Here is a 12,536-nt window from a genome sequence, read left to right as displayed (position 1 = left end):
TTGCAATGAGTGCCGCAGCTCCTCCTCGTTACTCTGGCTCGTTCACGACCCCCCCACTGCATATCGACTGGAGTGTCCATCACACGACCAATGCTAAGCAACGCCCTGCCACAGCACGACAAATCACGCCCCGGCGGCCGTTCTCGGCCGTCTCCACCAAAATGAGCACATGTTCCGGCCGCCCCCTTCGTCCCCGCACGGCGGCGCGTACTCTGATGGCCCCGGCGTCCAATGTGGTTGAAATCCCCGCCCTCCCCGCCACCGTGGCCACGCTGTCGTCCAACGCGATTGCCGAGGCGGCGTTACGGGAACAGCAAATGGTCAAAGACCCGGATCCGTTGTGTGGGCAGAGCGTGGAAATTCGGCCACTGCACGTCGCCATGCCCCGCGGCAACCGAACTGCCGACTACTACCGCGCCCGAGGTACACTGACTAATTCATACTTTTTGAATACACGACTAAACCTACTGCATTGGCAGGGTACCATCACCGCGCCCAAGGGGACTTTGCCTCGGCGATTCGGTAACGTCCGTGGATGTAACCTGTAGTAGCACATTGTGTTGTTGGACAGTAGTTCTATCTATATATTCAAACATGAGATTGGAATGCGGGGTAGAGAGTACCACACGGCGTTGAAGATGGCCCCGCGGGACTTCAAAGCGCTGTTTAATCTAGGGCTTGTGGTACGGTATTCCATGGCCCACATATATATTTGTGACAAGGAGCTAGTACGACCGGTTGGGGGAAACGCACCAGGCCCTGGCATGTTATCGGCGAGCGTGTAAAGTGGACGACCAAAACGTGTACCTGCACTTCAACATGGGCATCTGCTACTTGGTATGTTGCATGTAGTGAGTGTCGCAGGCTTGATGCCTGTATATGATGACGTGGCATCGCAGCACGACGAAGAGTTTGATAAGGCGATTGCATGCTTTACGCGGGCCATCGACGTGGACGGCGGCTGCGGTCTGTTCTTCAAAAACCGGGCGTTCGCGTTCCGAAAGGCCGGACGATACGCCGAGGCGGCCAAGGATTACACGACCATGGGGCGCTGCGACGTACGTAGCATACGACGTCGACGGAGGTGGGTTGTCACGAGATGTGGATGATATAGCACCCCGAAGGCTATGGCTTGGACCTGCCCCATGACAACGGCGGCGATGACGACGACGATGACGATGATGCTGCTTCCACTAACCAAGACGAGACTCCACCAGTAAAACAACCTCGTATTGGATCGAGGACTCGATTAGTCACGGACGTGTAGCGCACATGTCCAGTGTACAACGGCAGCACGACCAACGAGAACGGCATGTTCTACTACGACGCACAGCCGCTTTATACCCCCCGCGATTCGTCGATTCGAGCGGTCACCACGATGGACCGCACGGATCCCAGAATTTGCTACAAGGCATCCCCGACTTTCATTTTCCATGTCTTGTCGATCTCACAGCAATGGGAGGTAGATTGCGGCGGCCCCACCCGAGACTCGCAGCGATGCCGATATTCAATTTCTCATGGACAACACGGCTGCGTTGTTTCCGTTTTGCCGGCACTTGTCCCCGTCGGTGTGTACATGCAGCGCTGCATGTTTTAGGGTGTAGGAATGGGGTGGTGTTCAAACTCCTAGTGTGTGGCTTAAACTACTGAATAGGTGCACCGCTCCCTGTGCACCCAAGTGTGTGGCGTGCGACTCACAGCCTCGACTGTGCTCTTCCAAGAGGACGAGCCTGGCGCGTTCGTGTACTTACTGCTCGTCGGCCGCGTGAACCTGTTCAAGCACAACCTCGTCAAACCTGACACGTCCGACAGCTCCCGACCGACCGTCGAAACGTACCTCAAGCAGATACCCAAAGGCAAACTGCACTCGGAGGCCGCCTTGTTGGACTTGGACAACCTGCGACAGCAAACGTTCGATCCGGAAGAAACCCCCATGTACACCCTTCGCCCGGGCGCCGAATTCGGCCACCAAGGCCGGTTCCGCCACCTCCCGCGGTATGATCGAGCTATTCCGTTATAGTACATGAGGGCTATGTCTTCTTCGTATGGTTGATTCTAGCGCATGCACGGCAGTGGTGGAAGCGGACGCCCAGATGATCATCATGCCGTGGGCCACTGTCATGGACATTGAAGCCGACGAGAGCTCTGTCCATGTAGATCTTTGCGCTGTCGATGTTCTTCTACTACTCATCATGCTACGTACACGTCTGTAGTCGCCAGACATGATGGACTTTCTCGGCAAATTGCGCCTGTTTCGGTCGATCCCGTCGCCGCAATTGCAACTGTTGACGCTCAAAGTACATATATATATACTAATATATAGATATATATTTATCACCCCCACCATCGTCCCTTTGCTTTCAATCACAGGATGATGTCATTGTTATTGTAGGCCAAGCGCCTGATCGTGCCCAAAGCGACTGTACGTGTGAATTCGCTCTCTCATACAATTGTCTTTGATTCGACTCCAGACTTCGACATATCGTAGTCATCTGATTGGCATGGGGATGGCTATTGGTTGTTGCGCTTTAGGTCGTGCATGTTCCAGGGCAGGCCCATGAAGGGCTGCTTCTCGTCCGGCGCGGCGTGTGCAAACTCGTGACGCACAACGCGAGCATGTTGGGGTCCCGTCGGCCGCGGGGTGGCGTCGGGCGGGGCGGCAACAACGGCAACATCAACATCAACAATGGCGTCAAGAAGACACAGCAGCACAACGCCCTGCATGCGTACACGACCATGGAGCACGAGGACAGCCCCGTGGCGTTCTTCCACGCCAACCAGGCGCTGACGAGGCACCTCCTGGCAGTCCCCGCCTCTTTGCGTCCCGAAACCGTGCACAAGAGACTCGTTGCTCGAGATTTCATTGGCGAAGAGTCGTTTCTGAGCAACGAGACCAATCGCAGGGTCCTTGCCACGTACTCGTTGACCACAGATTCCGAGTGCGAGCTCATCTTCCTCCGCAAGGTACTAAACATTCCGCCGTCGAATCGGTTGATTGATGATGGCTATTACACCGACAACAACCGACTGGATGGCCGTCGGGGTTGTCACGATGAGGGTGGTGACATCCGAGTGTCTAGAATATGTTGGGGTGGTGGGTAGTTAGTTGGCCATTTGGCCGTTTGGTGGTCCAATTGCATGGCGTCTTGCATAACTCTACAAATAGAGCGTTCTAGTCGAACGAACGAACGACCGAACGAACGATCGACTCAAGATGGTTGCTTGTAGGCGGATTTCTTTGCCGATACATCGTATTATACAAGACAGCGTGTGCGAGCCAACATCCAGCACATGTCGACAACAACTGCGTCAGACCTTTCTCAGCCATGTCCTCTTCCTACGCAGCAGATGCGCCATGGGGTAGGCACGAGCCAGCAGCGGGATCGGGAAGGCGCGAAATGGATCGCATTCAAGAAGAAACTCGTGCACGACGTACTGCACAAGCAAGGTTGATATAAGATGTCGTACAAGGGGGCCCTCAATGTAAAGAAGAAATGATCTTGCCATTTGGGGGGCGTGCTAAAGTATGTATGGCCAGTGCATATCGAACTGTAACGGGCTAGGGTGACTACAGTACTATCGCCGATGATCCGTGAAACGCATGCAAGTTGGAGCACAAGGCACTGTAATCGCCAGGCCGTTCGAAATCTGCTGCCGAGAGAACACCGTGGCGGACACAAAAATCCAGCAGCACCAAACACACATCGGGTTTGAACGCTTCTGGGTTTGACTGCATGTGACACAGTACGTCGTCGACGGGCCACAGCTGGAAACTGTCGACTTCGCCATCTACATTCTCAGGCTGCCACGTCGAAGGAAGCTCGACGTCAAATGTAAACTATACGATGTCACAGGTGATTACTACATAGTTGCTCCAACACGTGGGTTATAGATCGTGATAACGTTACCATTGTGTTGTGCTTGTATCCGTGCACTTCGTCATTTCGGTAGGTCAACGCGCCCGTGGATCGAATGCTTCGATGGATCTCGATGCGAGAAAGCCCAGCCTCTTCTTCGGCTTCTTTGAACATGTTGTCCAACGGGGACATGTCCCACGGCAGTCCGCCGCCCACAAGGGTGTCCAGCTTGCCAGGGCAGATAGCTTTGCCGCTGGATCGAACGCCAAGCCACACGCTCAACGAGTGGCCATGCTCATTCGGCTGGGGAGAATGTCGAACGTAGCCGTTGAGATGGCACCCGAATTGTGAGATCCCGAAAAACGTGCTGGCACTTCGGTCGATGCGGAACCACGGTTCGTTGTCGTCGGGTCGAGCAGCGCCGTACGCCTCGTTGCGCCAGGATTCCGCTTTGAGTGCCATGGCCACTTCTTGCATTGCTATCACGTGCACGCATCACGGTGTGGATGGCTGGCAATGGCAATGGAAATGCAGGGTCCGTGGTGATTATACCTGCCGTGCGCTGAGGTTCTGAGGTGAATGCAGACCGGAGATGAACGGCCTCGTGAATGCGTGTCCAGTCAAATACATGCTGGAATGGTTGGAGTTTCTACGATGCACCAAAATGATGTTCAGCACGATGGCATGTTGGGCTCGTCGATACTTACCGCCACGCGATCTCTTCGAACGAGACCGACCACCGATGGCGGAGTGTGTGCGTTGGCCTCCACGGTGAGAGGCAGGTACAGACTTGGGTCGTGTGTATTGCATCGGCGCACTAGTCCGTCAAAGTTGAATCGCCTTCGGGGTAAGTGCATGCCAAGGATCGCTGGTGCAAGGATCGCTGGTGCCGATGTATTCGAAGCTCGACACATGGGGGTATGGGGTAAAATAGCAAGGAAACAATTCAATGGATTATTAACTAGAAAACGTTATATTTGTATGCTGTATTAGAATGTCGAATTAAAATATGATGATTTCAAGGGTACCCCCCTTGAAAAAACGTAGAAAGGGTGGTGCAGACTGTTAAACTTGCTGTTTGTATGGAATGTAATTGTTGTCGGTTTGTTGCTTGGTGATGATATTCAACGTGGTTGCACTAATTAAAACGTATGTTCTTTGAGTAAAACGTACGTTAAAGGAAAGATTCGGCCGCATTATTATGGGCCAACAAAGTTTAACGCATGCGTTTTAATAGATATCGAACGGATTGGCAAGGTCCCTTGCGCACTTCATATTTTCACTCCGGTCAGGTCAACGCAATATGGGAAATAAAGCGTCCACCGGAGAAGGCAAGCAGAGTCGCCGCAACCGCCAAGTCGGCGTCCCGCAGCCAGGCACCCCTCCGCGCCAACAACCATCTCCTCCTGGTACACCCCCGAGAGGTTCTGGAGCAGGAAGTGCGCGTGGAGCAGGGTCGTCGCTGGCTGTTGCACCCTCTGCAACTTCCAAACCCCTTCCTCCTCCTGTGCCACTTCCAGTGGTCAACAAGACGCCAGCCGCCCAAGCCCCATTGAGCAAGGACAACGTATGTGTGTGTGCATCTGCATCCTTTGCATTATCTTCACCATCGATCATGTTGTTGGATAGATCACCGGCAACATTGGCGACGTGTTTGCCGTGTACAACGTGGAAAAGAAGGAATTAGGCCACGGACACTACGGGACTGTTCGTATCGGCACGCACAAAGTCTCAGGGGCCAAGGTCGCCATCAAGACTATTCCCAAAGTGAAAGTGAGCCGCCCGGAAACCCTTCGCCGCGAAATCGAAATCCTTCGCGTACGACACCCATTCATCGCTCCTCTGTGTACATCATGCGCACTTTTTGTGTTTAGACGGTGGACCACCCGAACATCATCAAGTTGTTTGAAGTGTTTGAAGACACGCGCCATTTGCATCTTGTCACGGAGCTGTGCACAGGCGGCGAACTGTTTGATCGCATCATTGCCCGAGGTGGAGCGTCCCATGTGTCCTTCCCCATGGTTTGGCTTGATTCTCATCTTCGTGTGTTGTGTGTCGTAGGCCACTACACGGAAGCCGACGCCGCCAAGTTGGTGCGCAAGATCTTGGACGCGGTCAAGCATTGCCACGACCGCGAAATCTGCCATAGGTCAGTATTCCTTCCATGGAAGTTCCTTGGGTAAATCCTCACGATATGTGGATCCTCGTTAGAGACCTGAAGCCAGAAAACTTTTTGTTTGCGACCAAGGACGAAACCGCGGAATTAAAGGTCATCGACTTTGGCCTGTCGCGCACGGACGTCGGCGGCACCGGCGACTCGTTCATGACTACCCGTGTGGGCACGCCATACTACATCGGTCCGTCGCGTCCTTCCCATGTGTCCATGCTTGTTGGCATCTCTAACGATGTGGTGCAGCGCCAGAAGTGCTGGGTCGGCATTACGACAAGTCGTGCGACCTGTGGAGCATTGGGGTCATCACATACATCTTGCTGTGCGGGTACCCTCCGTTCTACGGTGACAGCGATCCCGAGATCTTTTCATCTGTTCGAACGGGCAAGTACTCGTACGATACCCCTGAATGGGTTGGCGTCAGTGCCGAAGCCAAGGACCTGATCAACCACCTCTTGTTGCTGAACCCGTCCAAGCGCTTGACTGCTGCGCAGGTAGGTCCCATCTGATCGACAGTAGAGGAGCAAGCAGGCCATGATGACCAATACCGACTTGAATGTACCAGGCGTTGCAACACCCGTGGTTGTCTGGGTCGGCGCCGTCGACGGAGCGCAGCCTCAACGGCACCATTTTGGGCAGCCTCAAGCGTTTCCAGGGCCACAACAAGCTCAAGAAGGTGGCACTGGCCGTGATTGCCGACCAGTTGACGGGCCACGAAATCAACGAGTTGAAGGTAGGTACAGTAGGTAGGTAGGCCATATCCCGATGAGAAGAAGATGGAGCAACGTGGTGTTGTGGTCGTAGAAACAATTCCAAAAGATCGACGTGGACGGCAACGGCGTGATCACGATGCAAGAGCTGGCATTGGCCGTGCGCGACATGGGCCAAGATGTGCTGGAAGGCGAAGTGCTGACGCTGCTGCAAGGCATCGACATTGACGGCGACGGCAGCTTGGACTACAAGGAGTTTCTCGCCGCCACGGTCAAGCGCAACACGTTCAACAAGCAAGAGTACCTGGCCCAAGGTATATATATATATATATATGGTTCTAAATGTGAACTCTTAGTGCTGATTCACCAAATCTATGGATCGATCCTTTGTATGGACTTTTGTATGTCGTCCAGTGTCACACTAATTGAAGTCACACACGAATTCGATGGTGCATTGGTCAAAGAGTGGATCATTTGATTGGCTACTTGATTTGTGACTGGGTTTTGATTGGTCGATTTTCGATTGTTTGCCGATTTCGCTGCAATTTCGAATCGACAATACATATAATATACTCCATAAAATTCTCCCCCATATACCACGCACGTACCTCCTCTATCTACGTGGCCACGATCGTCGAATTAGATTCTAAGTGTGGGCTCTTGTGTAGCGTTCAACTATTTTGACACGAAAAAGCAAGGCGTGATCACCAAGGACGACCTGGTTCGGTTCATGGGGTCAGAAGACCATGCGCAGGAAGTGATGGATGAGATCGACACGAACGGCGACGGCGCGATCAGCTTTGACGAGTTTTGTGCGATGATGCAGCACAAGAACCTGGGCGACGAAGGCACGCCCCGCGGGGACAAGGTCGGCGTGGGCTTTGGCGGCGACGCCGGTGCCGCCGGCGTGGCTGGCCAAACCACCGAGCTCTAGCAATGTCCTCTGTATTTTGAATGACATGATGATCCATCGTAACACTAGTACAGCAGCATTCGTCTATTGAGAACCAAACAACACGCTGAGAGGTAGGTACTACATGCTCATGTGGCGGCGGCTTTGTTGCGCTTGTTGATGCGGTCATGACGCCGTTCCGACATGAGTTTATCAGACCGACGTCTTGCGTCCGCTTCAAAGTGTTTGGTGTCGCCAATGACACCGCTGATGGCACTGCGCTCGATGGTCATGGCCGCCTCCAATTCAGCGCTGCGGCCTTGGTAATGTGCGGTCATGAGGCGGTTGAACTTTTTGTCCACGACGGGCTCAAACCCGCCAAACACGATGCGCCCCATGGCTTTCTTGTCTCGCTGGACGGCGGCAGTTGGTTTCTGGACTTGTTTTGGCTTCGTCGTGGTCCCCCCCCTCCCCCCACCCCCAGGGGGATCTATCGTTGGGGCGATCAACAGTGTTCTTGAGTTCAATATCCGCTGGTACAGACTAGATGGGGGGGGGGTCACTGGTTGGCGGCGGCTCTCGAGGGTCATACTGTTGACGGCGGTGGTGAGCTCCGCGACATCCCCCTTGTCGTGCTCGAGGTGGACAGCGGTCTTGGCGGAGGACCCGCTGTCTTTCCGACCTTTGTGAGGCGCCACGAGCAGCAGCCGCAGCTGGGGCACGCGTACGGACGCCGACGAAAAGTCACATGACACATGCACTTGTATCTCTTGCAGGGGTACAAAGGTGGATATGGTGGTATGGGTGTCCGGTGCGATGATGCTGAGGCGACTGCTGTCTGGAGCGAGCGCCAGTGTCGCAGATGGCAGCATGGCCATGTCGGAGAGAGCCGCAAACGCGTACTTGGCGGGCCGGAGCGCCGGACGCCACGCCCGGGGCACCATCGCCGTGTGCAGGTGGACGTCGCCGTCGCGGTCCTTGAGGTACACCGGGGCACGCACGTCGAACTCGGGCAAGTACACGAGCAGGCCATTTTGCTTGACGGACGTGACCACGGCGGCATGGACACTTGACACGTGTGACTTGAAGTAAAGCGCCAAAAACAAGTCGTTGCAGGCGCGGCTGACGCGCTTGGCGTGGCGGTTCTGCCGATTCATGTGTTGACTCAGCGGTACGAGGCGGTCTGTTGCTAGCATCGCCACTGTATTCTTGTCGTGTAAGGTCAGCCCTGGCGCGCTTGTCCTAGTACTACTACTAGTCGTACTAGTCGTACTAGTCGACCAGTCGGTCGAGTTAGCGTCGTCGCCATTGTTTACAACCAAAGCCAAAGTGTCGGCATGCATCGAGAGCACCGACGGCACGCGCGATGCCGGCAGGGCGGCTTGGGGCCCTCGCTTCAGAAACGTCGAGATACGGGGGGGATGGGGGTACGTCTCGAGGAGGGTTGCTTGCAGTTGCCGATGCACTACAATGTCGGCATACCGTCGGATGGGCGATGTAAAGTGAGTGTAAAACTCGAGCCCGAGCCCGTAATGGCCAAAGCGGAGTCGGTGGCCCGTGGCTTCGCTGGCGCAAATGTACTCGGCTTCCGACATGGCGCGAGTGGCCATGGACTTGAGCAGCGCCATCGTGTCGTCGTCAACTTGGACGGCGTCGAGCGACCGCTGCAGTGTCATGTTGGTGGACGTGTCCAGCACAAGACCCTGGCTGGACGCAAGTGCCACGAGCTGGTCGAAGCGTTTGCCAGACGGTGGGACGTGGCGGCGCAGCATGGCCGACTGTGGAAATGCCGCCACGAGTCGCTCCGCCACAGTTGAGTTGGCCAGAATCATGAGCTCCGCGATCGTCGAGTGGATCTCCAGCGCGGCCTTGGTTGTGACGGTGAACCCCCCACCTCTTCCTCTGCCGCCGTCGTCGCCGTCTGCCTCCAGGACATCGTCGGGCACTTTTGAAAACTTGAGCTCGCCGCCCGACGACAAGTCGACGGCGCCACTCGCCGCTCGTTTGCGATACAACGCCCGGCCAATCTCCCGCAACATGAGCAAATCCTCCCGAAGCGCCGGCTGCAGCGCCGCCGCGATCGGCTGCCCGGCGGTGCCCGTGCCCACGCTGTTAACGGCGGCCGGGTCGTCCGCCGCCAAGCCGTCCATCAACCGATCCGCTTGGTAGTACGTCATGGCGGCCGCCGAGTGCAAAATCGACTTGGCAAACGTTGTCGCAGCTGGCACAATCTCCAGCGTCGCGGGGTCGAGTTCCCAAAATACACTAAACGCCAGCCGGTCTCGCCCGCAGTGGATCGAGCACAAGTCGCCACTCAGCAGCACCGGCAGCATGTCGTAGCGCCGATCGACCAAGTAGACGGTCGTAGCTCGGTTCTGCGCCTCCAGATCCAGTGCTGAGTCGGGCGAGACGAAGTACCCGACGTCGGCAATGTGCACGCCGAGCTGGAGGTGGCCATTGGGCAGACGCGAGATGGACATGGCGTCGTCAATATCTTGGCACCCCGGCGGATCTACGCTGAACACGCGGTGGGTGGAGCGGAGGTCGAGTCGGCCATCGATTTCGTCGGGGGGCACGTGCCAATCTAGCATCACGTTGTCAGCACGACAAGAAAGAAGCAGCAGCACGAAATGTACCGTTGGTGAGGGGAATGTGAGGTCGTTTGGTCGTATCACAAGCCGCGAGCACGTCCACCGACACGTCGCGGACGTCTGGAAGGCACGCGAGCGCGGGCTCACTGAACGGATGCGCATGCACGGCATGCTGCACCAGCAGCGCTTGGATTTCCGTCTCTAAATCTCCCACGGGGCCAAGGATTTGCACATAATGACCCGATGGGTACGTTGAATCTATCGCCCATGTGTCCACTACCACCTAAAACATAGTACAATAACTATTATATATATTTGGCAAAGGATAGTGTTACAATTGATAGGGTACACTCCACATATGCATACAAACAATACTATGTACAATTGTGTGTGGGACAAATAAAGATGTTAAAAGGAAAAACCAACTACTATTGTACTTTTGAGTGAAATTTCGTGTTGTGGTTTTCGTTGGAATTTAAATCGATTTGATTGGCTACTTCAGATGAGCTCAAAATTATTAACCAATCAAAACCTTCTAAATGAAATTCAACCAATCAGATCGATTGCGGATCGGTTTGGCCAGCGCGATTCGATTGCACCCCCTCCCCAAATTTGGATCAAATCGACAATACGTGTGGTAGTATTTTTTAGTTTAAATGAAGATATTACAATATTTATCATTGGAACTCCACATAGTAATAATAATAATAATACTATTTATTCTCTATTAGGTTGACAAAATGAAGATATTACAATATATATATATATATATATTTCCATGCGATTCCTTCATCATCATAGTATGTCCATAGGAGTGATTTCATCGGTATAATTCGACTCGAATCATACAAAGCCGAGCGGCATGTAATATGTGTGACATTGTTTTCGGAGCTTCTGTTTCATACCGTGAGGCGCTGGTCAACTAGCGCGATGGCATTTTGAGAGCGCAGGCGGATCTTGGGAATGCGAATGTCCATGGGCACGGCCAGCGCATAATCGTCGCCTGGGCTCACCGACGTCGACAGAATGGTCGCGACAAACTACAGTGTCACATGTTTACCACGTCACCCATAGCAGCCAGCACACACTTCAACAGGGCTATTCCTTCATCATACATTCACAGACAGAACATCACTTTACGTACAACATGGTCTGGGCGGGAGACGATGCCAACCACACGACCGGTGGGAACGGCCGCCACCGACGATGATGTCGACGACGGAGCGGGTTTCTTCTTGAGTTGGTCGTCGTCGAGGGGCGCGACGTGGTGGACGAGGCTCGTGGCGCTCTCTGGAACGAGCCAGTCGGCTTCCGGCAGCAGTTGCACGGCCACGATGTCCCCGTGAATCGCTCGGTTCATGGCGTCGCGGCCGTAGATGTAGATGGATTGAGACTCGCCATGTGTCGTCACCTTGACAAACGCTTCCAGGGGGTGGTGGGAGCTCACGTCCAGAAGCCCTTGGAAGGCGCACGATGACGGGTCCGACTCGTGTCTGGCAAACCCTTGGGGGGACGCTCGTCGGGAAGAGAACGCGGCGGCACAATCGGCTCGGACGGCATGGAGGTCGATGTGGGCCGTCGACGGACAGTACGCGTAGATGAAATCTGCGCAGGAAAGGACGTCCACATGGCGGGAAGATGGAGGAATCATAGAAGCCAAACAGGGATCGTCGGAAAGTACGACGAACTTTGTCGTCGGGGAATGGGTCGAGTACCAAGCTACGGCGTTGGCGACAAGGCAGCGGGCGCGCTGCTCCATCGATTCGACGTCCAGGCCGCGATGTTCATTCGATGATGCGTCGTCGGAAGGCTCGAAGACTTGCGTTGGGACGTACGTGTCGGCCATGTGCTTGTTGGGGAAGTACCCGAACGACTTCAACAGCGCATGGTCGTCTTCGCGCGCCAGCCAGGCTTCGATCTGGGAAGCTTCCCGCGTACCTACTTCGTCCCCCGCAAGATCCAATACGGACTGGAGAAGCAGGGTTTGGTCCGCCTGGAACGATTCATCGCTGAAGAGGTCGATGTACGCTACCAAGAACGCAGTGTCCGGAATGAAGACGGTGGAGCGAGGGTTCAGGCAAACAATGGGCGGTGAATTGGACCGACAGAGACGACAGTCTTCCAGGGCGCAATGCACATCGGTACGGAGGTAGTTCTCCATCACTTTGACATTGCCAGGCTTCTTCCGGCGGCTCTTCTCCATGAAGTAGCGCTCCACAGGCACCGCGCGTTCCATGATTTGTTGCGGCGAGTCTGCGAGGAATTGTGGATCCCACTAAAGTACGATTTTGGATGGACCAATCAGCGCGTTTCAGA

At 54.7% G+C, this 12,536-nt stretch overlaps 4 protein-coding genes across 6 annotated transcripts; 2 read left to right on the top strand and 2 right to left on the bottom strand.

The window, feature by feature from the left end:
• The first annotated feature begins 2,359 nt into the window (after positions 1 to 2,359).
• On the top strand, positions 2,360 to 3,506 carry H257_02013. Of its 2 annotated transcripts, XM_009825495.1 has the most exons (3): positions 2,360 to 2,422; positions 2,533 to 2,964; positions 3,229 to 3,453. In XM_009825495.1, exons 2-3 carry the CDS (start codon positions 2,617 to 2,619, stop codon positions 3,451 to 3,453), a joined length of 573 nt encoding a protein of 190 aa, XP_009823797.1. In that variant the 5' UTR covers positions 2,360 to 2,422; positions 2,533 to 2,616. The 2 variants fall into 2 exon arrangements, with proteins under 2 accessions (XP_009823797.1, XP_009823796.1); XM_009825494.1 differs by lacking the exon at positions 2,360 to 2,422 and having other exon boundaries at positions 2,508 to 2,964; positions 3,229 to 3,506.
• H257_02012 lies at positions 3,438 to 4,767 on the bottom strand. Of its 2 annotated transcripts, XM_009825492.1 has the most exons (4): positions 4,565 to 4,767; positions 4,410 to 4,506; positions 3,909 to 4,336; positions 3,438 to 3,838 (listed from the first exon to the last, which is right to left on the bottom strand). In XM_009825492.1, exons 1-4 carry the CDS (start codon positions 4,712 to 4,714, stop codon positions 3,569 to 3,571), a joined length of 945 nt encoding a protein of 314 aa, XP_009823794.1. In that variant the 5' UTR covers positions 4,715 to 4,767; the 3' UTR covers positions 3,438 to 3,568. The 2 variants fall into 2 exon arrangements, with proteins under 2 accessions (XP_009823794.1, XP_009823795.1); XM_009825493.1 differs by lacking the exons at positions 4,410 to 4,506; positions 4,565 to 4,767 and having other exon boundaries at positions 3,909 to 4,400.
• Positions 4,768 to 5,133: 366 nt separating this feature from the next.
• On the top strand, positions 5,134 to 7,718 carry H257_02011 (CAMK/CDPK protein kinase). The gene is made up of 9 exons (XM_009825491.1): positions 5,134 to 5,424; positions 5,487 to 5,675; positions 5,732 to 5,849; positions 5,919 to 6,006; positions 6,069 to 6,214; positions 6,274 to 6,521; positions 6,593 to 6,760; positions 6,832 to 7,051; positions 7,406 to 7,718. The coding sequence occupies exons 1-9, from the start codon at positions 5,161 to 5,163 to the stop codon at positions 7,669 to 7,671; spliced, it is 1,707 nt and encodes a 568-aa protein (XP_009823793.1). The 5' UTR covers positions 5,134 to 5,160; the 3' UTR covers positions 7,672 to 7,718.
• On the bottom strand, positions 7,685 to 12,456 carry H257_02010 (hypothetical protein; the record flags this gene model as incomplete). The annotated part of the gene is made up of 4 exons (XM_009825490.1): positions 7,685 to 10,213; positions 10,266 to 10,503; positions 11,126 to 11,260; positions 11,365 to 12,456. The coding sequence occupies 4 exons, from the start codon at positions 12,454 to 12,456 to the stop codon at positions 7,779 to 7,781; spliced, it is 3,900 nt and encodes a 1,299-aa protein (XP_009823792.1). The 3' UTR covers positions 7,685 to 7,778.
• Positions 12,457 to 12,536: the final 80 nt, after the last annotated feature.

Source organism: Aphanomyces astaci (genome assembly GCF_000520075.1).
Source record: "Aphanomyces astaci strain APO3 unplaced genomic scaffold supercont1.3, whole genome shotgun sequence".
Classification (NCBI taxonomy): domain Eukaryota; phylum Oomycota; class Saprolegniomycetes; order Saprolegniales; family Verrucalvaceae; genus Aphanomyces; species Aphanomyces astaci.
Note: the sequence above shows the minus strand (reverse complement) of the source record. Positions and strands in the feature narration are given on the sequence as shown.

Excerpts from the sequence above, each read along its gene's own strand:
- H257_02013 (XM_009825494.1), top strand. The coding sequence starts at position 2,617 with ATGTTGGGGTCCCGTCGGCCGCGGGGTGGCGTCGGGCGGGGCGGCAAC. Across the intron at positions 2,965-3,228 it reads AGCTCATCTTCCTCCGCAAG|GCGGATTTCTTTGCCGATAC; the intron begins GTACTAAACATT and ends GGTTGCTTGTAG.
- H257_02012 (XM_009825492.1), bottom strand. The coding sequence starts at position 4,714 with ATGCACTTACCCCGAAGGCGATTCAACTTTGACGGACTAGTGCGCCGA. Across the intron at positions 4,507-4,564 it reads TTCGAAGAGATCGCGTGGCG|AAACTCCAACCATTCCAGCA; the intron begins GTAAGTATCGAC and ends GGTGCATCGTAG. Across the intron at positions 3,839-3,908 it reads GATACAAGCACAACACAATG|TTTACATTTGACGTCGAGCT; the intron begins GTAACGTTATCA and ends GACATCGTATAG.
- H257_02011 (XM_009825491.1), top strand. The coding sequence starts at position 5,161 with ATGGGAAATAAAGCGTCCACCGGAGAAGGCAAGCAGAGTCGCCGCAAC. Across the intron at positions 5,676-5,731 it reads GCGAAATCGAAATCCTTCGC|ACGGTGGACCACCCGAACAT; the intron begins GTACGACACCCA and ends TTTTGTGTTTAG. Across the intron at positions 5,850-5,918 it reads TGATCGCATCATTGCCCGAG|GCCACTACACGGAAGCCGAC; the intron begins GTGGAGCGTCCC and ends TGTGTGTCGTAG.